Source organism: Sardina pilchardus, chromosome 17 (genome assembly GCF_963854185.1).
Source record: "Sardina pilchardus chromosome 17, fSarPil1.1, whole genome shotgun sequence".
Classification (NCBI taxonomy): domain Eukaryota; kingdom Metazoa; phylum Chordata; class Actinopteri; order Clupeiformes; family Clupeidae; genus Sardina; species Sardina pilchardus.
In genome coordinates, this window is record NC_085010.1 from 4999903 (window position 1) to 5023807 (window position 23905).

At 43.6% G+C, this 23905-nt stretch overlaps 1 protein-coding gene across 1 annotated transcript in view; it reads left to right on the forward strand.

Annotated features, from left to right (window-relative positions):
• LOC134062386 (proton myo-inositol cotransporter-like) overlaps positions 1-23236 on the forward strand; it is an 89498-nt gene extending 66262 nt beyond the window's left edge. Inside the window, exons 5-10 of the mRNA XM_062518372.1 lie at positions 12075-12238; positions 14964-15084; positions 18675-18800; positions 19217-19335; positions 21378-21530; positions 22984-23236. Of these exons, the coding sequence (XP_062374356.1) occupies positions 12075-12238; positions 14964-15084; positions 18675-18800; positions 19217-19335; positions 21378-21530; positions 22984-23210 (910 nt within the window). The 3' untranslated portion in view covers positions 23211-23236. The remainder of the gene's footprint in view (positions 1-12074; positions 12239-14963; positions 15085-18674; positions 18801-19216; positions 19336-21377; positions 21531-22983) is intronic.
• Positions 23237-23905: the final 669 nt, after the last annotated feature.

The following is a 23905-nucleotide window of genomic DNA, read 5'->3' on the forward strand; positions in this document are numbered from 1 at the left end:
TCATCAGGGCCCACCTCCAGTAGCAGCCGCTACGCCAAAGATCCTTAAATATTGACAAGATAGAGCAACGTAATGCATCTCTATGGAAGCAAAATTCGAACAGTTCCTGTCTGCTTAAAGAGGCGTGTCGCAAAGACGTCATAGTGGGATATCGATTTCTGTCAGATTGGCAAGCAGTTCAGTTCGAATGTTACAGGTCTGCTTAAAGGGGGATTTTAGCCCCCCTCCCCTTTGCGAAGACAGAATGCGGAAATGATCGAACGTTTGTGCCTCTCGCTCCGCTTTAACCCTCTCTGGCTACGCTAGCATCAGGGTCCACCTCCAGCACCAGTAGCAGCCGCTACGCTAGCATCAGGGCCCACCTCCAGTAGCAGCTGCTACGCTAGCATCAGGGCCCACCTCCAGTAGCAGCTGCTATGTTAGCATCAGGGCCCACCTCCAGTAACAGCCGCTACGCTAACATCAGGGCCCACCTCAAGCTCCAGTAACAGACGCTACGCTAGCATCAGGGCCCACCTCCAGTAGCAGCTGCTACGCTAGCATCAGGGCCCACCTCCAGTAACAGCCGCTACGCTAACATCAGGGCCCACCTCAAGCTCCAGTAGCAGACGCTACGCTAGCATCAGGGCCCACCTCAAGCTCCAGTAGCAGACGCTACGCTAGCATCAGGGCCCACCTCAAGCTCCAGTAGCAGACGCTACGCTAGCATCAGGGCCCACCTCAAGCTCCAGTAGCAGCCCCTACGCTAGTATCAGGGCCCACCTCCAGTACCAGTCAGTGCAGACGCCATGCTAATGCAAGTCAGTATAGACCCCGCTACGCTAGCGCTAATGCCAGTAGGTGAAGTACCAACTATACTAGCACTACCGTCATTACAATATCCTGTACGCTAGCATTAATGCAAGTCAGTATATAGACCCCACTACGCTAGCAGTGTGTGCGTGTGTCTGTGTGTGTGTGTGTGTGTGTGAGAGTGTATGTGTGTGCATGTGTGCGTGTGTGTGTGAGTTGCGATATGATGTATAATGTATGGGTGGCTGTGTGTGGTTGCCTGTATTGGCGTGTTATGGGTCTTGTTGTGTGTGGTTGCCTGTATTGGCGTGTTATGTGGCTTGTTGTGTGTAGGTGTGTGTGTGTGTGTGTGTGTGTGTGTGTGTGTGTGTGTGTGTGTGTGTGTGTGTGTGTGTGTGGAGCCGAGCCCTGTGCACTCATTACCAGTCTGCCTTCCTTCCTTTCTTCCTTCCAAACTAACCCAAAAAACAGAGAGGAAATGAGAGTTATGCAAATGCCACTCTGAGTCTCGCTTCTCCAAGAGAGACAGAGATGTAGAGGGAGGGAGAGAGACTGAGAGGGAGGGATGGAGAGATGGAGAGAGTGAAGGCGAGAGAGAATGAGAGGGAGGGATAGAGAGATGGAGAGAGTGAAGGCAAAGAGAAGGAGAGAAAAAAAATGGAAAGGAGGAACAGAGAAAGAGAGAGACAAGAACTCTCATCTGAAGCCGTGCTGACTGGCAGTGCTAGGACTGCATCCGTATTTGCAGTCAAAAATAAATTACTAATTTCCCCTGCTCCCTACTGAGAGAAGTAGAGAGAGAGAGGGAGGGAGAGGGGGAGGGAGGGATGAAGAACAAAGAGGAAGAGTGAGGGCAGGCTTTCCTGTAGTCAGTGTGAAACACAGATGTGCTCAAGTGGCTGTTCCTTCACTTACGCGATGCTCCCTACCCAACCCGGAGTCGTTAACCACCTCAGCCGCACACGGCGAAACGACGCCACGTCTCCATGACGATGAACGCTAAGGAGATGAGTTTGAGCCGAGAGAGAGGTTGGGAATTGTGGGGGGTTTAAGAGGGGTGATGTCTCTTAATTAGAGTGCATGAAAATGCACTCTACTGTTATGCTGTTTATTCTTATTAGAGTGCATGAAAATGCACTCTACTGTTATGCTGTTTATTATAGTGCATGAAAATGCACTATATTGTTCTTCCTAGGTTTCTTATTACAGTGCATGAAAATGCACTGTACTGTTCTTCCAAAACTTCTTCTTCTTCTTCTTCTTATTATTCCGCTGATCAAATTCATTTTTTCTATTCAGCTTGAACCGTTTAACCTAGAAACTTCATTCAAACGTTGCAACGTAGGTCTTCAATAGGGGCATGCTGCTAAGTATTTTTCAACTTTGTAACTTTTATACTTTTTAAACTAAAAATTAAAAACTATTAAAAATTTCCCCATAGACTTAACATTGGCCTCTATGACATCACAGTCGGATCGTTAAGCAATTAGAATCTTATGCCAGGTGGCCAGCCCCACCTGCAGCAGCTCTCTCTCTCTCTCAGGCTTTAAGAATACAATCTCTCTGTGAAGACTACATATCCTGTTAACTGTTTCATGTTACGCCAGGTGGCCAGTCCAGGTGCAGCAGCTCTCTCTCTCTCTCTCTCTCTCTCAGGCTTTAAACTGGCTCTCTTGAGACTACATTTTCTGTTCCCCTGTATCAACGGTATCAACATAAGTCTTCCTAATTCCATCCAACTTTCTATCCACTCATCTTCTTCAAACCATTCACTCATCCACCCATTCTAAACAGTCTGCCTATCAACATCAATTAGACAATCTACATTCAACTTTGAAACAATCTACTCTGTCTCAGGCCTGGCTCTCTTAAGACTAGCCAGTTAAATTGATTACACCTGTATCTGTATCCACTACTCTCTCAGTAGAGAGCTGTGTCTCTCCATTCTACAAGAATATAAGGCACATTCCATCCAACTTTCTATCCATTCATCTTCTTCAGACCATTCACTCATCCACCCATTAAACTGTTTATCAACATCCATTAAACTCTCTGTCTATCAACATTAATTAGACGATCTACATTCAACTTTTTAAAAATCTACTCCGTCTCAGGCTCAGGTATCTCTACACTCTGGCTCTCTTAAGACTAGCCAGTTAAATTGATTACACCTGTATCAACTACTCTCAGAGAGCTGTATCAGTGTCTCTCTTAACAAGAATATAAGGCACATTCCATCCAACCTTCTATCCATTCATCTTCTTCAGACCATTCACTCATCCACCCATTAAACTGTCAATCAATATCTATTAAACAATCTGCCTATCAACATCCATTAAACATTCTGTCTATCAACATTAATTAGACTATCTACATACAACTTTTAAAGTATTTACTGTGGGTGCCTCTCAAGCAGCGTTTATATGCCCTCCCTCGCTCCTCGCTCCTCAATGATCTACATAAAGAAAGATCAGTGAGGATCGAGGAGCGAGAGAGGCCGCGTAAACACTATATGAGAGGCACCTTCTGTCTCAGGCTTTAAGCATACAATCTCATTAAGACTACAGATCCTGTTTAACTACTTCCTCTATCCACAACTGTTTCAAAATAAAGGTCCTCACTGCAATAATACACTATTAAATCCTTTAACCATTGTAACTACTCAACTATTTAACTGTTCAACCATTCCAACTGTCAGTTATCAACTATGCCTCCAGTCAACTACACGGAAACTCCATGTACCTAGCAACCAACATATCAACCATTAAAATTAAGCGTTTATGACCGTTTCCATAGCAACCAACATGATTATACTGCAGTAACTTCTTGTTTCCTGATAGTGGCCACCATGGATACCCTAGCAACAAATGTTTCAAAATAAAAGTCCTCACTAGCAAGTTAGCATGGTTAGCATAGTTAACATAGTTAGCATTTTTAGCATAACTGCAAAAAACATCAACTAAGTTAGCTAATCAACCTGGTTAGCATTGTTAGCAATTTTAGCATTGTTAGCATAGTTAGCATTTTTAACATTATTGCTAGAAATCATCAGTTAAGTTAGCTAATCAACCTGGTTAGCATTGTTAGTTTAAGTTAGCATTGTTACCATAGTTAGCATTGCTAGCATAGTTAGCATAGCTGCTAGAAATCATTAGCTAAGTTAGCTAATCAACCTGGTTAGCACTGTGAGCATAGTTAGCATAGTTAACATTTTTACCATTACTGCATGAAATCAGTAGCTAAGTTAACCAATCAACCTGGTTATCATTGTTGCCATAGTTAACATTTTAACATGAGTAGTAATCATTAGTTAAGTTAGAACTGGGAATGTTTCAGCTTTAAACTGTCTACCTTCACACTATCAACTCTCTGTAAACTATGCAACCACCATGTTTACCCTAGCTACACCTTAGTAACCATATCTACATTATCTATCTATTTTTGCATTTCATGCACTGGTAATTCCTTGGAATTGCATTTCTAGTTATTAATCCAACTTCTTCTAACGCTCGCAATTCAGCTTGAACCGTTTAACGTAGAAACTTGATTCAAACGTTGCTACGTAGGTCTTACTAAGGAGACCTGTGCAATATATTTTTCAACTTTGTAACTTTTATACTTTTTAAACTGTAAATTAAAAACTATTAAACATTTCCCCATAGACTTAACATTGCTCATTATGACATCACGGCAGCAATTAGAATGTTACGCCAGGTGGCCAGTCCAGGTGCAGCAGCTCTCTCTCTCTCTCTCTCTCTCTCAGGCTCTTGAGACTACATTTTCTGTTCCCCTGTATCAACTGTATCAACATAAGTCTTCCTAATTCCATCCAACTTTCTATCCATTCATCTTCTTCAAACCATTCACTCATCCACCCATTCTAAACAGTCTGCCTATCAACATCAATTAGACGATCTACATTCAACTTTTAAACAATCTACTCTGTCTCAGGCTCAGGTATCTCTACACTCTGTCTCTCTTAAGACTAGCCAGTTAAATTGATTACACCTGTATCTGTATCCACTACTCTCAGTAGAGAGCTGTGTCTCTCCATTCTACAAGAATATAAGGCACATTCCATTCAACTTTCTATCCATTCATCTTCTTCAGACCATTCACTCATCCACCCATTAAACTGTCTATAAACATCCATTAAACTCTCTGTCTATCAACATTAATTAGACTACATTCAACTTTTAAATTATTTACTCTGTCTCAGGCTTCAAGCATATACACTCTGGTTCTCTTAAGACTAGCCAGTTAAATTGATTACACCTGTATCAACTGTCAGTTTCTCTGGCTATAAGCATACAATCTCTCTGAAGACTACATATCCTGTTAACTGTTTCCTCTGTCCACAACTGTTTCAAAATAAAAGTCCTCACTGCAATAATACACTATTAAATCATTTAACCACTGAAACTACTCAACTATTGAACTGTTCAACCATTCCAACTGTCAGTTATCATCCACTATGCCTCCAGTCAACTACATGAAACCTCCATGTACCTAGCAACCAACATAGCAACCATTAAAATTAAGTGTTTATGACCGTTTCCATAGCAACCAACATGATTATACTGCAGTAACTTCTTGTTTCCTGATAGTGGCCACCATGGATACCCTAGCAACAAATGTTTCAAAATAAAAGTCCTCACTAGCAAGTTAGCTTGTTAGCCTGGTTAGCATAGTTAGCATAGTTAGCATTTTTAGCATAACTGTAAAAAATCATCAACTAAGTTAGCTAAATCAACCTGGTTAGCATAGTTAGTAAAGTAAGCATTGCTAGCATAATAAGCATTTTTAGCGTAACTGCTAGAAATCATTAGCTAAGTTAGCTAATCAACATTTTAACATGAATAGAAATCATTAGTTAAGTTAGAACTGGAACGCAGGCAGACATAAATCTTTTTCTAGAATTGATTTTCTTTTTGCATCTCACCAACTTTTTTACTCTATTGAGAAGGCAATCTTACTACCAATGGCTTTATCTGATCATAAGGGTGTCCTTTGCTCCACCACTTTGGGTCACCTATCTCGTCGTGCAGCTAGATGGCGATTTAACACGTCTTTATTAAAGAATGAAGCTTATATTGCTCAATTTATTACTGGATTCAAGGAATTTGCAGATTTTAATGTTGGCTCAGTGGAGGACTCAAGAATACTATGGGATGCCATAAAGGGTTTTATTAGGAGTAACGCTATACTGTTCTGCTCTAATGCACAGAAGGAAAAATCTCGTCAGCTGCAAACTCTTGAAAACAAATTTATGAGGTTAGATGCTGCTTTGCAATGTAAATTCTCAGAACAAGTGGCTTTAGAGCGTGCTTTAGTCAAGAAGGAAATTAATAATATTTTGAAACGGAAATCAGAATTTCAAATTCATAGAACAAGACAGCGATATTATTTTCATGGTGCCAGACCCAGCCACCTGCTTGCTATGAGAATTAGGACTTGTGATAATTTCTCTGACATACCAGCCATACAGATAACAGATGGTAGTATCAGCACTGATCCAAAGGAGATTAATAGCACTTTTAAAACCTTCTTCTCTGACCTGTACCAATCAGAGGTTATTCTAGATAAACAGCAGTGTGATGGCTGGTTGGCTCAACTGGACTTGTCCCAACTTTCTAGAGTGGACTCTGCAGGCCTAGATAACTCAATTACATCAGAGGAACTGAGAGTAGCTGTGCAGAAAATGCAGAAAGGTAAATCGCCAGGCATTGACGGAATCCCCCCTGAATTCTATATTACTTTTTGGGATCAGTTGAGTCCTTACCTTCTTGATATGATTAATGTCTCTATTGATAAGGGTGGGTTTTCCAGGGATGTTAACACTGCTTTAATTTCCTTACTCTTGAAAAGAGATAAGAACCCTACAGAGTGTTCTAGCTATCGCCCTCTTAGCCTGTTAAATTCTGATATAAAGATTTTTGCTAAACTCCTTGCCCTCCGTCTTGAGCCACACATGTCAGCATTAGTCAGTCCTGATCAAACAGGGTTTATAAAATCAAGATTGGCAGCAGATAATGTTCGACGCCTACTGCACATCATTGATGCTGCAGCGGACAGTAGGACGCCAATGTCTCTTCTCTCCCTAGATGCAATGAAAGCTTTTGACAGATTAGAATGGTCATTCTTGTGGTCAGTTTTGGAGGTAATGGGCTTTGGCTCCACTTTTATTAAAATGATCAAGGTTTTATATTCCAATCCTTCAGCTCAGGTATTAACTGGCCGGAATCTCTCAGCTCTCTTTTCAGTTTCTAGGTCTTCACGTCAGGGATGTCCATTAAGTCCTTCTCTATTTGTCATCTCACTTGAGCCACTTGCTCAAGCTATTAGACAGAGTGCCATGGTTTCTCCGATATGCATTCATAATACTCAACATCACCTGTCATTGTATGCAGATGATGTGATGCTGTTTTTGGAAAACCCTACTCAGTCTGTACCCCATCTCCTGTCTATCTGTGAGGAATTTGGGAAATTATCAGGATTTAAAATTAATTGGACCAAATCTGCTCTTCTTCATCTTAATATTCATGCCCAAAGCTCAGCCCTTTCTGTTGATATTCCTATTGTAAATCAGTTTAGATATTTGGGTATAGAAATCTTTCCCACTTTGAATCAGATTATCAGGCATAATTTCTCCATCACTTTAACCAGTGTTTTGAAGGATATGGATAGATGGATGGTTCTTCCCATGTCCATTCAATCACGTATCTCTATTGTCAAAATGAACATTTTGCCAAGGATAAATTTTGTTAGTTCGATGCTTCCTCTCCCCCCTCCATCTGATTACTGGAGTAACCTCCAGTCTAAAGTCTCTCGTTTTGTATGGAAGGGGAAACGACCACGCTTGAAAATGTCGATTTTACAAAGGAGGAGGGAGGACGGTGGTCTTTCTGTTCCTAATTTTAAATTTTACTTTTGGTCATTTGTACTCAGGCCTTTGCTTTCTTGGTTTGACCCTCATTCCTCTGTCTCCTGGCGTTCTTTAGAAAGCAACTTAGTAGAACCCTGGTCTCTTCAGGACGTACTTTTTGCCAACGTCTCTAATAAGCAATGCCAGCTACGATTTGGCCCTATCGTCTCCTATCTTATACGCGCATGGAGACTGGTGGAAGCACATCGTCGTTTTCTATTTAAGTGGCACACCCTTTCACCAATATTCAATAATAAAGCTCTAATGATAGGCGGGAGGCCTGTATCATATCCTCAGTGGGAGCGGAGTGGCGTTCATCATCTAAAGGATATTTTTAATGATGATGGTCTACTCTCTTTTTCTGATATTCAGAATGCATTCAATCTGCCAGGTTCCTCTTTTTTCTTTTATTTACAGTTGAGATCAGCGCTCAAGGCATATGGTGTTCCTTGGCAGGGACCTTTGCCCACTCACCCAATTCGGAATTTGTTTGCCATACAATCTACAAATAAAGGAATGGTATCCAAACTCTATCAACTTTTGATAGTACCTACACAATTTGGGCTTCCTATTGAAAAGATCTGGGAACGAGACTGCCCTGAATTAGACAAAGAATTTGATTGGCATGATATGTGGTCTGATATTTCACAAGTATCACGAAACCCAGACCATCAACAAATTCATTTCAATTTTGCTCACAGGACGTATCTCACACCAGTGAAATTGCATCACATGAATTTCCTTACTGACTCTTGTTGCACACACTGTTCATTGAAAGCTCAGGGCACTTACCTGCACATGATGTGGGACTGTCCACCGGTCAGTAGGTTTTGGAACAGTGTGGCTTCCAATTTATCTGACCTGGTCAATGGTGCAATACCTGTGTCTGTGGGTGCATTGATTTTAAACGACTTATCAGACCTCAATCTTTCCAAACTCAATAAGCGTGCTGTCTTTGCTGGGCTGACAGCCGCGAAGAAACTCATTGTAACTCGTTGGAAGCCACCACACACTCTTTCTGTTAAGAACTGGTCTCTTTCCTTTTTGGACATTACATATCTGGAGCTGTCTACTGCTCGAATTAATGGCGCATCCGACAAGACTTTAGATTTTTGGCACAGTATTGCTGAATCTTTGAAAGAAATGCTTTTAGCTCTATAGCATTTTCCACTGTCTGCTGTGATAAATCCCCTCTGTTTTGTTTTGTTTTGTTTTGTTTTGTTTTGTTTTTTGTCTACAGTATGTCTATGTCTCTGTTTTATGTACACGTCTGTTAATGGTTTGGATTGTTTTTCTTTTTGTTAATGCCTCATTGAATGTATGAAAAAATACCATATGTTGTGTTTTGTATGGTTTTGCATTTAATAAAATAAACATTTGATCGCAAAAAAAAAAGTTAGAACTGGAACGGTTCATCTTTAAACTGTCTACCTTCACACTATCAACTCTCTGTAAACTATGCAACCACCATGTTTACCCTAGCTACACCTTAGTAACCATATCTACATTATCTATCTATTTTTGCATTTTCATGCACTGGTAATTCCTTGGAATTGCATTTCTAGTTCTTATTAGAGTGCATGAAAATGCACTCTACTGTTATGCTGTTTATTCTTATTATCGATATTATTATTCTTCTTCAGACACTTTTTCTGCGTTCAATTCAGCTTCAACCGTTCGACGTAGAAACTTCATTCAAACTGCGCTGCGTAGGTCTTACTTAGGTGACTTCAGCTATGTAATTTTCATCTTTGAAAACTTTATCGTTTAATTTATATGAATTTTTTTTTAAAAAATTTCTCCCATAGACTTAACATTGGATTATGACATCACAATGAAGTCGTTAAGCAATTAGAATCTTAAGCCAGGTGTTCAAAGCCACCTGGCAGCAACTCTCTGTCTCAGGCTTTCTGGCTCTCTTAAGACAACATATCCTGTTCAACTGTTTCCTCTACCCACAACTGTTTCAAAATAAAAGTCCTCATCATTTTTGCATTTTCATGCACTCGTAATTTCCTTGGAATTACATCTCTAGTTATCGATATTATTATTCTTCTTCAGACACTTTTTGTGCGTTCAATTCAGCTTCAACCGTTCGACGTAGAAACTTCATTCAAACTGCGCTGCGTAGGTCTTACTTAGGTGACTTCAGCTATGTAATTTTCAACTTTGAAAACGTTATCGTTTAATTTATATGAATTTTTTAAAACATTTTTTCTCCCATAGACTTAACATTGGATTATGACATCACAATGAAGTCGTTAAGCAATTAGAATCTTAAGCCAGGTGTTCAAAGCCACCTGGCAGCAACTCTCTGTCTCAGGCTTTCTGGCTCTCTTAAGACAACATATCCTGTTCAACTGTTTCCTCTGCCCACAACTGTTTCAAAATAAAAGTCCTCATCATTTTTGCATTTTCATGCACTCGTAATTTCCTTGGAATTACATCTCTAGTTGGTACCTGACATCTGATTGAGACATTCAATGAATTGCTCTCGGATGATTATGAGTGTCATTAATGAATTCATTCATCAATTATTCATTCATTCCTCTGTTCATTCACCATTTCATATGCTTTATTTTGTCTTATTTAGAGTCCCATTCATTCATTCATTCATTCATTTTTTCATTCACTCTTTCCTTTGCATCTTCCTCATTCTCTGCCTGCGGGTTCCACCAACCTCTTATCCCAATCTCCCCTTCCTCCTACTTTATCACTCCCTCTCGCTCTCTCTCTCTCTCCCTCTCTCCTCCCCCTCTTCGCATGTTATCTGTCACTTCAGTGAGAAGCACTAAGATGCCGTCCTGTCTGATAGGATGTAATCAGCATCAAGGAGATGGGTGTAATTGGTGATGAGAGTGTGTGTGTGTGTGTGTATGTGTGTGTGTGTGTGTGTGTGTGTGTGTGTGTGCCTGCCTGCGTGTGTGTGTGTGTGTGTGTGTGTTTGTGTGCACCTGCGTGTGTGTGTGTGTGTGCCTGCGTGTGTGTGTGTGTGTGTGTGTGTGTGTGTGTGTGTGTGTGTGTGTGTGTGTGTGTGTGTGTGTGTGTGTGTGTGTGTGCGCCTGTGTGTGTGTGCTGATACAGATGTGAAGATGACACTTTAATTTATCTCTGGGTTAACTGGTGCATCTCTCCATGCTGTGATTGGTCCAGCTCTCTCCCTACTGGCTGCTTTCTGTCCAGACTCCAGATCACAGCTGAGGCTGCAACAGAGCTGGCCCTGATGTGGCCCTAATCTGGCTCTGATCTGGCCCTGATGTAGCTCTCATGTGGCTCTGATTTTGCCCTGGTATCGTTGCCATGCCTAGGCCAAATCAGGGCCAGAGCAGCTCTTAAACAAATTCTGGAACCTGGTTTTGAAAAAGATTGTTTTTGGACACCTACAACAGCGTGGTCTCCCTCGGTTTCATCCCCTCCTTTCTCCTTCCCCCCTCTCTCTCTCCCCCTCTCTCCTTCCCTCATCCTTCTTGTCTTTGTCTCTTGAGTTTTTCATTCCCTCTCTCTCCATCTCCATCGTACCTCATCGTATCCCTCTCTCTCTACCCTCCCATCTCCCCCTCCCTCTCCATCGTCCCCCTATGTGCTGTATCCTTCTCTCCTCCCCCCTTTCTCTCTCTCTCTCCTTCACTCTCTCTCTTTCCTCATTATCTCCTGAGGAGCCTTGTTCCTGTCCCCAGGTCTTCTGTGTGTTGCTGCTATAGCAGGCTGGCTACTCACCTTTCCTTTCTTCCTCCCTCTTCCCATGCTATTTGATAAACAAGTGCTCCTATCTTCCCCCTTTTGTGATCAGTTGCTATTTCTAAAACCGTAATTTCCCAACTATTACCTTTGGCTTATACATTGATTTTTGCAAATGTTCTTCACCTATGAGGTTAATACACGGGAGCAGTTAAAGGGACACTTCACCGATTAGCATTAAGCTTTGTATCTTTAGAAAACCAGTCATGTTTTTGAATGGTCGTGCATCATTCCCTCAGTTTGCCTTGAGATGGGAGAAATACGGATTTCAATGTTGGACTTCCTGCTTTCAATGATGTAAAAATCATCATTTTACATAATTGAAAGCAGGAAGTCCTATTCATGGATTTAATTGAAATCCGTATTTCTCCCATCTCAAGGCAAACTAAGGGAATGATACACGACCATTCAAAAACATGACTGGTTTTCCAAAGATACAAAGCTTAATGCTAATCAGTGAAGTGTCCCTTTAATATGGTATTAATATGGTTTTGTTTCTTTAACTTGCAGAAAACACTGTCCTGCGGCTTATACTCAATGCGGCTAATACACAGGAAATGACTGTACATTGTTGCTGTGTTTTTGTCTCAGCACCTGTCTTTTCCCCGTCTCTCCACAGGTACTATAGCGCCACCATCCTGCAGATGTCGGGAGTGCGGGACGATAAGCTGGCCATCTGGCTGGTGACGATCACAGCGTTCTCCAACTTCCTGTTCACGCTGCTGGGCGTGTGGTTGGTGGAGAGGGTGGGCCGACGCAGACTCACGCTGGGGAGCATCATGGGTAAGGAGCGCACACTACCACACTACCACACTACCAGTGGAGCATCAGCTGTGTTGTAGCGGCATCTCCAGTTTTGTGAGGTAGCCAGTGATCAACACAGAGGGACGCAGCAGTGTTCCCAGAAATATACAAGCTAAACAGCTAAGAAATACTGTATATGAGCCGGCTAAAGTAAACAGCCTTCAGTGCATAAAGCGAATTGAGGATCCGTAGCACAGTGGTATACATCACTGTCCACTACCATGTGGACCCTACGTTGTACTGTAGGTTGAGAACAATAAATAATAACGATAAGTTTAATTTATATAGCGCCTTTCTCAAGCCCATGGTCGCTTTACATAGGAGGGAAAATACAGCACAAGCAAATAAAGCACAAGGAAATATAACAGCACAACAATAAAAATACAACAAACAAACAAACAGGCAAACAATGCAACAAAGAGAACACTCCAGCTAGAATATACAGTATCCTTAAGCTTATTGTCTTGACAGTATTGTTTAGTGAATCGCAGAGCCGTGGTTCGGCAGTATGTTTATGCCCAGTACCACGTCATCTGCGTCCACTGGGACCCAGATTTGAATCTGGCTTGAGGTCAACCCTTTCCGCATCTCTCTCTCTCTCTTCCTCTCTCCCTCTCTCTCTCTCTCTCTCTCTTGCCAACCCATTAAAGGCTTTTTAAAGCCCAGCATAACTTTCTGTGTTATTATGTACAGTGATTTTCTGTGGGTTTTCAGAAAAGGCTGAATGAATTGATAGTCGATTTGTGTGAGTGCAATAAACTGACATGAGAATGGCACAGACGCATGCAATCAATAGTTATCTGTGACGCAGTCACAACAGTCAGAGGAGAGAAAGTACAGTTTCTTTCTCAAGGCTGCTTCAGCTAGTATTAGGAATCATGTCTAAGAAAAATACACACCAGGGCACAACGTAATTAGCAAGCACCAAACTGAAGCACACATTTCTCTGCCCTCTGTGGATGAGGAATCAATGCAAGATCACAGTGTGATTTGAAAGGAGCTCAGTCACTGAGTCGTTATGGGAAAACTATTCTTACCCGTGCACAGTATTACTGTGAGAATTGCTCTGGCTCACACACTCACACACTGTTCCAATGAATTCAGAGAGTGCGGGGTGGCTTAAGTGATCTGACAGTCAGTGGAAGCACGGACAAGCTCTCTTGAGTCTTCCTGACCAGCTGGAGCACTGGATTTCACTTTCAGCCTTAGAGTGGCTATGGTTCTACCCCCACCAGTCCCCAGTGCCTGTAGCATACCCTGTGGAGTCCCCCAGGGTTCGGTTTTCGGCCCACTCCAGTTTAACATTCGCTAGCTAGCTCACAGTCTCTGTGCTAACCAATAAATAACCAATATAAGACACACAAGACACGTCATAACCATAGACTCAAGCAGCACTTTTAAAGCAATAATCTTAATTGTTTAATGCTAAATTCCTCTGGAATTTTGGTCTTTTTTTCTAGTGTCCTCTTGCATTTCTCAAGGTATATTGTCTTTTTAGTCTTATAGGTCTTTTTATGATCACTGACTTTTGTAAAAGTGAGTAGAAGCGATGGATAATGTTTTTCTGATATTATCCTTTTCTTGTTACCACTGGTGTTGTTAATACATCTTAGATGCCTAGCTGTGTTGTAATCGACTATTTACGGATTGCTTCTCCTAGTACTCTGCCGACTGTCATGTGGTGTGCTCACAGCAATACTTTATCAATCGCCTTCATAGCATTGTTACAGTAGGTGAGCGAGACCAGAGAGATTTCATTCCCAGTGGTTTTGTGTCATTCTGAGACACTCTGGTATTTGCTGTGCTTAATGTTGGTGATTGTTCTGTGTTAGTGCTCGTTGTTGACTCAGTTTGTGCAGTTTATTGTTGTAGTTAATCACGCCCCTAAAAACGGTCCTGGTTGTTTTTCTCTCTGCTACATTGTGTTCTTTTCTGTGCCTTATTTTGACAGCACACAGAGTATTTGTTGTGCACCAGAAACAAATATTTTTCTTTTCTTTTTTTTTTTTAATTTATTCTTTATTTATTTGGCTAGCTGGCTTTTATTTGTTTTTATCCAAAGCAACTCAAAGATGATTTATTGAAGGCCCAGACTCCCTGGAACATCTCAATGTGATGTGCCTTGCTCAAGGGCATGTCAGGGTGATGTGCCTTGCTCAAGGGCACAAGTGTGGCAGATGGGAATTGAACTCACAAATTCAAATCATGCAGCTGTGCTGTTTCAAGGAAAATCCTCTTGTTTAATGATTTGGTTCTGATTGCTCTACGGGTCTGAATCTTCTGGTTCTCTGCAGGTCTGAATATAAATTATTTGGTTCTGAGTCTGAGTCCTTATGTTTTGGTTCTCTGTAGGTACGGGTCTGAATCTAAATGTTTTGGTTCCTCTACAGGTCTAAATATAAATGTTTTGGTTCTCTGCAGGTACAGGTCTGAGTCTAAATGTTTTGGTTCTCTGAATCTATATGTTTTGGTTCCTCTACAGGTCTGAGTCTATGTCCAAATGTTTTGGTTCTCTGCAGGTGCGGGTCTGACTCTATATGTTTTGGTTCTCTGCAGGTGCGGGTCTGACTCTATATGTTTTGGTTCTGTGCAGGTGCGGGTCTGACTCTATATGTTTTGGTTCTCTGCAGGTGCGGGTCTGACTCTATATGTTTTGGTTCTGTGCAGGTGCGGGTCTGACTCTATATGTTTTGGTTCTCTGCAGGTACGTGTCTGAGCCTGTGTCTGCTGGCCGTGGGCTTCCTGCTGTCTGCCCAACACAGCCCTACAGTCACGCTGCACCCCACTGACCCCACAACGCTCAACTCCACCTGTGCAGCACACCTGTGAGTACCTGATATTGCACACACCTCTCTCTTCATCCCTCTCTCTCTACCTCACACCCCTCTGTCCTCTCTCTACTCTCCTTTCTCCCTCTCCTCTGATGGTGACCTTCTCTCTCTCTCTCTCTCTCTTTCTCACTCTCTCTCTCTCTCTTTCCCCCTATCCTCTGGTGATGGTGACCTGCTACGATAATGGACACCTCGGACATTTGTGTGGGAATTCTTCCTCATTGGCTGTTAGTTACTGTGGCAACAGCCTTATCATCATCATCGTCATCATCATCATCATCGTCATCATCATCATCATCATCATCATCATTGTTAGCGATGGATACGGATGCATAGATGCAGATAAAGGAGCGATACTGGTGTGATCCCACAATGCACTGGGCCATACACAATGGCAGCGCTAATAGGGTGCTGCAGGGACATTTGGATTCTGTTGGAGTCAGAGAAAGAGACAGACACACCGCACCAGCAGACATGCAGGGAGAGAGAGAGAAAGAGAGAGAGAGAGAGCGAGAGATTGATTTAGGCTACCTTTTCATCTAACCCAAACAAAGAAACAGGCCATTTTCAGTAATGTGGATATAATGGCTACAGCAACCAACGGACCACTGCGTCCTTCACGCCATCTGTAAGATACACACACACACACACAGGCTCAAATGCACACACACACACACACACACACACACACACACACAGGCTCAAGCACACACACACACACACACACACACACAAATGCACAGGCTCAAACGCAAACACACTCACCCGCACAGACACACAGACACACACACACACACACACACACACACACATGCGCACACACACACACACACACACACACACACAGATTCACATACATAATCACAACAGTTTGTCAGCAATCAACTCGTAACAGGGTGAACGGAACTTCTGTGTTTGCTTCGCGGCCCTCTATCGGCTATAACCACATCGGGTAGCGGATCTGTAGTTTGATGGAATGAGACATAAGAATCTACAAATTTGTCTTGCTTCGATGACCCAGTTAAAATCATAGAATCATGCAACATACTCTACCTTGCCTGTGGACATCGCTATTTCCTGGATAAACAAATAGCGTTTGGCAACAGAGTGCTTTAGTGTTGCGTTAGCGATCCAGATTTGTTGCGATGCTGACGCCCCTTCTCTGTTGTCTGTGCTCTGTTTGGTTTGCGGTGATGGTAACCAGCTGTGGTCGTAGCGTCCTCACAATGGGCTTGTCATGTGTGTGGTTGTGTGAGCGTAAGCAGGTGTGTGTGTGTGTTTGTGTGTGTGTGTGTGTGTGAGAGAACTGGCGGTCCTGCTCCTGTTGCAGTGTATTACATCACATCCCTCAGGCCCTGGGGGCCGTCGTGTCGTCTCACATCGGCTGCCTGGTCCTCAGTGCGGCCTGGTGTGTGTATGCGTGCGTGCATGCGTGTGTTTATGTGTGTGTGTGTGTGTGTGTGTGTGTGTGTGTGTGTGTGGGTGTGTGTGTGTGTGTGTGTGTGTGTGTGTGTGTGTGTGTGTGTGTGTGTGTGTGTGTGTGTGTGTGTGTGTGTGTGTTTGCGCGGCCCTGTGGGTGGCCCATTCATTCTGACTGCCTGGGCCATCACTGGTCACTTAGACATGACGGCCAGAGGACAAGCGCACAGGAAGGAATGGTGTGGGGTTTTAGACACACACATGGCAGTTACATCAGCAGAGTCCTGGGTGTGTGTGTGTGTGACCTTTCTACATGTTGTGTTGAAGGCAAGGTCTCCTCGTGACCTTTCTACATGTTGTGTTGAAGGCAAGGTCTTCTCGTGACCTTTCTACATGTTGTGTGGTCTTCTCGTGACCTTTCTACATGTTGTGTGGTCTTCTCGTGACCATTCTACATGATGTGTGTGTGTTGTTCGTTGCAAATAAAATGGTGAGTCCATTCTATGGGGCTGTAGAGTCTGGTGATCACTTGTTTCTGTGGGGCTGTAGAGTCTGGTGATCACTGTGGGGCTGTAGAATCTGGTGATCACTTGTTTGTCTTTTGTGAGGGTTTTGTTCTATCTCTTGAGTGTTTTCTCATCTTTGTCGGTGGTTGGTAGGTAGGTGTAAGGTGTACTGTAGGTGTAAGATTACAAAAGAGAGAGAGGCGTGTGTGTGTGTGTGTGTGTGTGTGTGTGTCGGTAGGTGTAAGATGAAGGTATGCGATTAGAAAAGGGGGCGAGGTGTGCTCATTGACATTGATATTGGTCTCAGCAATAATCTGCTATTTTTATTCTGAAGATGTACTACAAGTGGATTTCACACACACAAAAGAGACTGTGTGTGTGTGTGTGTGTGTGTGTGTGTGTGTGTGTGTGTGTGTGTGTGTGTGTGTGTGTGTGTGTGCCACATCTGTGTGTGTGTGTGTGTGTGTGTGTCTTCCTGAGACTGTCGAGTGGCTGCTTTCATTATTAAACCATCTGTGTTCTGTCTGAGCAAACAAACCCTGTTAATACCAGCACACACACGCATACACACACACACACACACATAGACACACACACACACACACACACACACACACACACACACACACACACACAGATGTGGCACATTAGAAGCAGCATTGAGATTGAATACTGCACACACACACACACACACACACACACACACATGCACACACCACACACACACACACACACACACACACAAAAATGTGGCTTTGAATGCACCATACGGAGGGAATGACCAAGACAACAATAGAGTGATTAACAGCCTTGCTAATTCCTGCCAGAGCCCAATTACAGTCCCAAAAGACGTGAGCGGTGATGATGATGATGGTGATGATGAAGTCATATGGCTACGCTACCTCCCGCGCTCCATGGTCAGAGTCCTTAAAGACGTGTTTATGGATCTATGGATCTGGAGGGCAGACAGATGCATGTAATCCAATTCACTTCAATGTATTTAAACAGACCAGGGCCATGTTCAATACGTCCTCTTGTTACTGATGATGTATTTAAACAGACCAGGGCCATGTTCAATACGTCCTTGTGTCTGGGAGCGCCTCACAGCAGCATCTTGCCCTGAGATGGCTACTCCACGTATGGGAAACGCTCTGGAGAATGATGAGGGACTGGGATGGCTGTACTGGGAGACGCTTAGAGAATGATATGGGACTGGGATGGCTGTACTGGGAGACCCTTAGAGAATGATATGGGACTGGGATGGCTGTACTGGGAGACACTACGGTTTTCATGCCTACTGGACTGGTGCCACAAACAAACAAACAAAAGTAAACAAAAGACAAATTTGTAATGCTATCAAAGGACAGCACAGACATGGAACAGAGGTGTTCATTTGAAAGTACCATACTGCGTTGGGATGGTTTGTAATTAAAGTACCGTACTGCGTTGAGATGGTTCGTGATTACCATATGGTGTTGGAGCACAGCCAGGCAGAGCAGGTGTAGACATCATTCTACAGCACAGATGAATATTGGATGATTTGTCCGTGGTGTGTTCAGGTGTTGCAGGAGATTTGAAGCTTGTGTGTGTGTGTGTGTGTGTGTGTGTGTGTGTGTGTGTGTGTGTGTGTGTGTGTGTCCTTGTTCCCCCTCCTCACAGGTCCTGTGAGCCCTGCATGCTGGACCCCAGCTGTGGGTTCTGTTACCGTGAGAACGGGTCAGCGGTGTTCTCTTCCTCCTGTGAGCCGGTCAATGGGGCCTCCACTGAGAGAGCAGCGTGGGGCAGGTGAGGGCTATGTGTGTGTGTGTGTGTGTGTGTGTATATGGGAGTGTGTTCTTGACAGGTGGAGTGCGTGTATATCATTGGACTGTGTTTGTGGTCATGAGTGTGTGTGTGTGTGTGTGTGTGTGTGTGTGTGTGTGTGTATGTGTGTGTGTGTGTATCCTGTGTGAATTTGCATGCTGTTTTCTCCCTCAGGTGTTTCAACGTGACGGTGCTGAAGGAACACACCTACTGGGCCTATAACTTCTGCCCCTCCTCCTACTCATGGCTCTGTGTGTGTGTGTGTGTGTGTGTGTGTGTGTGTTCCTCAGGTGTTCCAACGTGACGGTGCTGAAGGAACACACCTACTGGGCCTATAACTTCAGCCCATCCTCCTACTCATGGCTCTGTGTGTGTGTGTGTGTGTGTGTTTTCCTCAGGTGTTCCAACGTGACGGTGCTGAAGGAACACACATACTGGGCCTATAACTTCTGCCCCTCCTCCTACTCATGGCTGGTGCTGTTGGGTCTGGTGCTGTACCTGGCCTCATTCGCTCCAGGTGAGCAGGAAGGAGTCCCTGTTCGTTCAGTCAGGTTCATCTCGCTCGATGGTTTTTTAAGCCCCCAACATCGTCTTCCAAGGCAGTACTACCACTGTCGATTTAAAGGCACCTAATCCTAAACCTAACCCTAACCTTAACCCATGCCTAACCCTAGTATTGCCTTAAGGACAACATTGAGGGCTTAAAACACCAAGAAACGTTCATCTCTGTCTGTTGTTCTCAGTGACTGTTTGGAACCAGAGATGTGAAAGTCAGGCTGTAGAAGGTAGAAGTGCTGCCATATTTGTGTTCCAACCATTCATTTAGTCAGCTGATTCTAATTAGTACAACTCTTAAACCAGGTAGATTTCGGGGCCGATTTCCCAATAACGTTCACGTGAGTTACGAATACGAATATCTTACCAAAGTTGTTTTCCTTTATAGTCGTGCTTCCCGAACTGTCCCTTACTCGTCTTCTTACGAGAAGCTCCTCGCATCCGATGCAAAAGGCACTGTCCACCCTAAAGTGCTGAAGTGGTTGCCATTGATTGCTCAGAAATGGACTTTTCACTTCACACAGAGCCATGACAGCATTATGAAAGCGTTTTGTTCTTGGCAAATAAAAACCCATCATTGCTTAAATATCGCCTCCAGTAACATTCACTTATTTTCCTACTGTATGGTCTCCGCGGTAAACGTCATAACACTTGAACTGTAGGTAATTCCCTTTTGTGAAGTCTGCACTCTGCACTGATGCAGGCCATTGGCCATTGGCCCAATCCCAAATTCAGGAGTCACAGACTCACAGAGCCTCTCTCAACATCCCTCGTCGATCCTCAATGCTCGGTCCTCTAGACTCATTCCCACTGATCTATAACTAACACTGGATAGACTATCCCATTGTTGCCGCCCCATCATTCTTTATCTAGATCAGTGAGGACGAGGACCGAGGAAGAAAAGGAGGATCTATGTAAGACAAATGAGAGACACTTTTATACCCATTTATACCTATCTGAGCCCATGTGGCCTCACACACTCACTCACTTTGCACCTGAGATCAATTAAGTCTGTGAGTGTTTATTCCTTAGTCCTCAGGGCTCACTTTGGGATTCAGTCCTCGTAATCCCTTTTAATATAGTTGACACATGTAAGTCACTTTGGACAAAAATAGTGTCTGCTAAATGTAATGGAACAGAATGGTGGCTTCAGTTCTATAGAGCATAACTAAATGCAGCTACGCTGTCCATCTACATATACATTAGTCGGCCTTCTTGATTACCTCTGCTTCCAATCCAACAGAAATGAAAGTAATGATAATAAAAGAGCACCCTTTTAATATTGTAGTGATAACACAAGAGCACCCTTTTAATGTTCATGGGATTTGGGAGTTGATGGATTTTTCGGAGGGTTAGCTGTAAGTTGGCTTCCATTTGAGTACCTGTCAGATGCCATTTTTAAAGAGCTACCGCCAATTAGCTATATTTCTGGCTGATAATATTCCATTATTACTGTAGGTATATTTCTAGCTAGCCTAGCATCAGCCATTCAAATGAATGGGGGTGATACTTCCTCCCTCTCTCCAATCATTTTTAAGTATTTTATCAATTGATTATTAAGATAATAGCCTAGGTGCACAAAAGGCTCTTCCTGTACACTCATTTATTTCCGGTGGAAATTAAACTGTTGTAACGGCATCTTCTGTTATATTATGCTCGTTAAATCTTCCACTCTGACACAGAATATCTTGTTCAACTAATAATAACAATTTCAACACGTATAAATCTTTCTTTGTCGTAACGTGCTGATTCCCAGGTGCAGCATCCAACCGGGTCAGTGTAGACACTAATTGCATTACCAATAGCGGCAGGCTCAAACACACCTGGCTCCACCGGAAACAAACGAGCGTACAGAGAGCCTTTCCTGCATGTAGCGTATTATTTCTTCGTTGATAAAACTGTAATCATATTGGAGACCACCAGAGGGCCTCACTGATCTAAAATCACCACCTTCCTCCTGCCCTCTGCGCCTCTCGGTGTGTTCTGATTGGTGGCGATTCTCAGGCATGGGTCCAATGCCGTGGACGGTGAACTCGGAGATCTACCCACTCTGGGCCAGAAGCACGGGCAACGCCTGCTCTGCCGGAACCAACTGGACCTTCAACGTACTGGTGTCCCTCACGTTCCTGCACATGGCACAATACCTGACCTACTATGGTAAATATACACACACATACACACTCACACAGACACACACCAATACCTGACCTACTATGGTAAATATACACACACAAACACACTCACACAGACACACACCAATACCTGACCTACTATGGTAAACACACACATACACACTCACACAGACACACACCAATACCTGACCTACTATGGTAAACACACACATAGACACTCACACAGACACACACCAATACCTGACCTACTATGGTAAACACACACATACACACTCACACAGACACACACCAATACCTGACCTACTATGGTAAAGACACACATACACACTCACACAGACACACACCAATACCTGACCTACTATGGTAAACACACACATAGACACTCACACAGACACACACCAATACCTGACCTACTATGGTAAACACACACATACACACTCACACACACACACCAATACCTGACCTACTATGGTAAACACACACATACACACTCACACAGACACACCAATACCTGACCTACTATGGTAAACACACACATACACACTCACACAGACACACCAATACCTGACCTACTATGGTAAACACACACATAGACACTCACACAGACACACACCAATACCTGACCTACTATGGTAAATATACACATACACACTCACACACACACCAATACCTGACCTACTATGGTAAACACACACACACACACACACACACACACAGACAGACAGACAGACAGACAGACAGACAGACAGACAGACAGACAGACAGACAGACAGACACACAGACAGACAGACAGACAGACAGACAGACAGACAGACAGACAGACACACACACACACACACACACACACACACACACACACACACACACACACACACACACACACACAGAGTAGAGTTTAAGGGGGTTAGGACACACCTGAACTGGGGACTTCACAGTTTAAGGTGTGGGCTTTGGGAGAGCTCTCAGGAGAATGATTTGACATCATTCGGAACAGTGAGAAATCCCACTTTGGAAGTAGGGAGTTTAGAAATGGCAACCTTCCCACTTCCCGGCTGACACTTACTGTATACTGTACATATCAGAATCGTTCCCTGAAGCATCTTGCATCTATTGCATTAAGGGCGGCAGTTAGGACGGGTGTGCGGGCTGTGTAGGGGTAGTTTGTTGGAGCTCTTCCTACGCCCGTCTCCAAACAGACGCCATGTTGGACACGCGCGAGCACACACACACACACACACACACACACACACACACACACACTCTCTCTCATTCACACACACACACACACACTACCTCCCTCTTCTCCACCGACTAAAATTTCTGCACCCTCTTCCTCTGATAATTAGTATTTATTGATGCATGCAGTATTTGGATTAGATTGTATTCAGCATGCAAGTCAGATTTTGAGGGGCTGCTAGGGTTATTGCATTGTGGGTATTGTAGTTCAGTAACACAACCTTGTGCTGTTTTCCCCGTAGGAGCATTCTTCCTGTACTCGAGCTTTGCGTTGCTGGGATTCGTGTTTATTTATGGCTGTCTGCCCGAGACGAAGGGTCGCAGGTTGGAGGAAGTGGAGTCTCTGTTCGAGAACCAGCTTTGCTCCTGCGGGGTCACCGACTCTGACGAGGGTCGGCAGGTGGAGTACATCCGGGTCAAAGGTAGCAATTATCACCTGTCTGACAATGACGCCTCCGATGTGGAATAGACTGGCCAAGCGTAATTACAGAAGCCTGCCAACACACACGCACACGCATGCACACACACACACTGGCAAAACCGATCACGCACACACACATACAGTACACACACGCCATACTGTCTTTGGTCCTTAAACCCAGGGACCATGTTGTGGGTGTGAAGTAGGGGGTTGATTGGCTGCTCTACACCTTCACGATGGGTGGGCTGCCCCTATCAGCCCAATCAGGTTCAGTCTTAGTCATGACATCACCACTAGAGTCGGAGGAAGCGGTGAAGGAGGAAGAGGGAGGAGGAAGAGTAATTCTGTTTAAATACCAGACGTCAGCGTAGTACAAAGCTATCCGTGTCTTAATGAACAGTGTCTCCATTTTGAGTTCTCACACATGTGCTCCTGTCACACTGGGCAGCTGTGTTAGTACTGTTGTGACTGTTGCTGTGACTGTGTATTGTAACATGTAGACCTGACCAGCTTAGGAACACCAACTCGTATACACCAGGGTAGACACACACACACACACACACACACACACACACACACACACAGACTATCTCTCTCTCTCAACCACACACACACACACACCACACATTTCCTGACTCCCACAGGCTGATCATTCGAGTTTGTCCAAGCTGAGACTTAAAATTCTACCCACAGCTCTTAAAGACCAGGTGTTTCTTTAGCAAACAACATATGATACATGACCA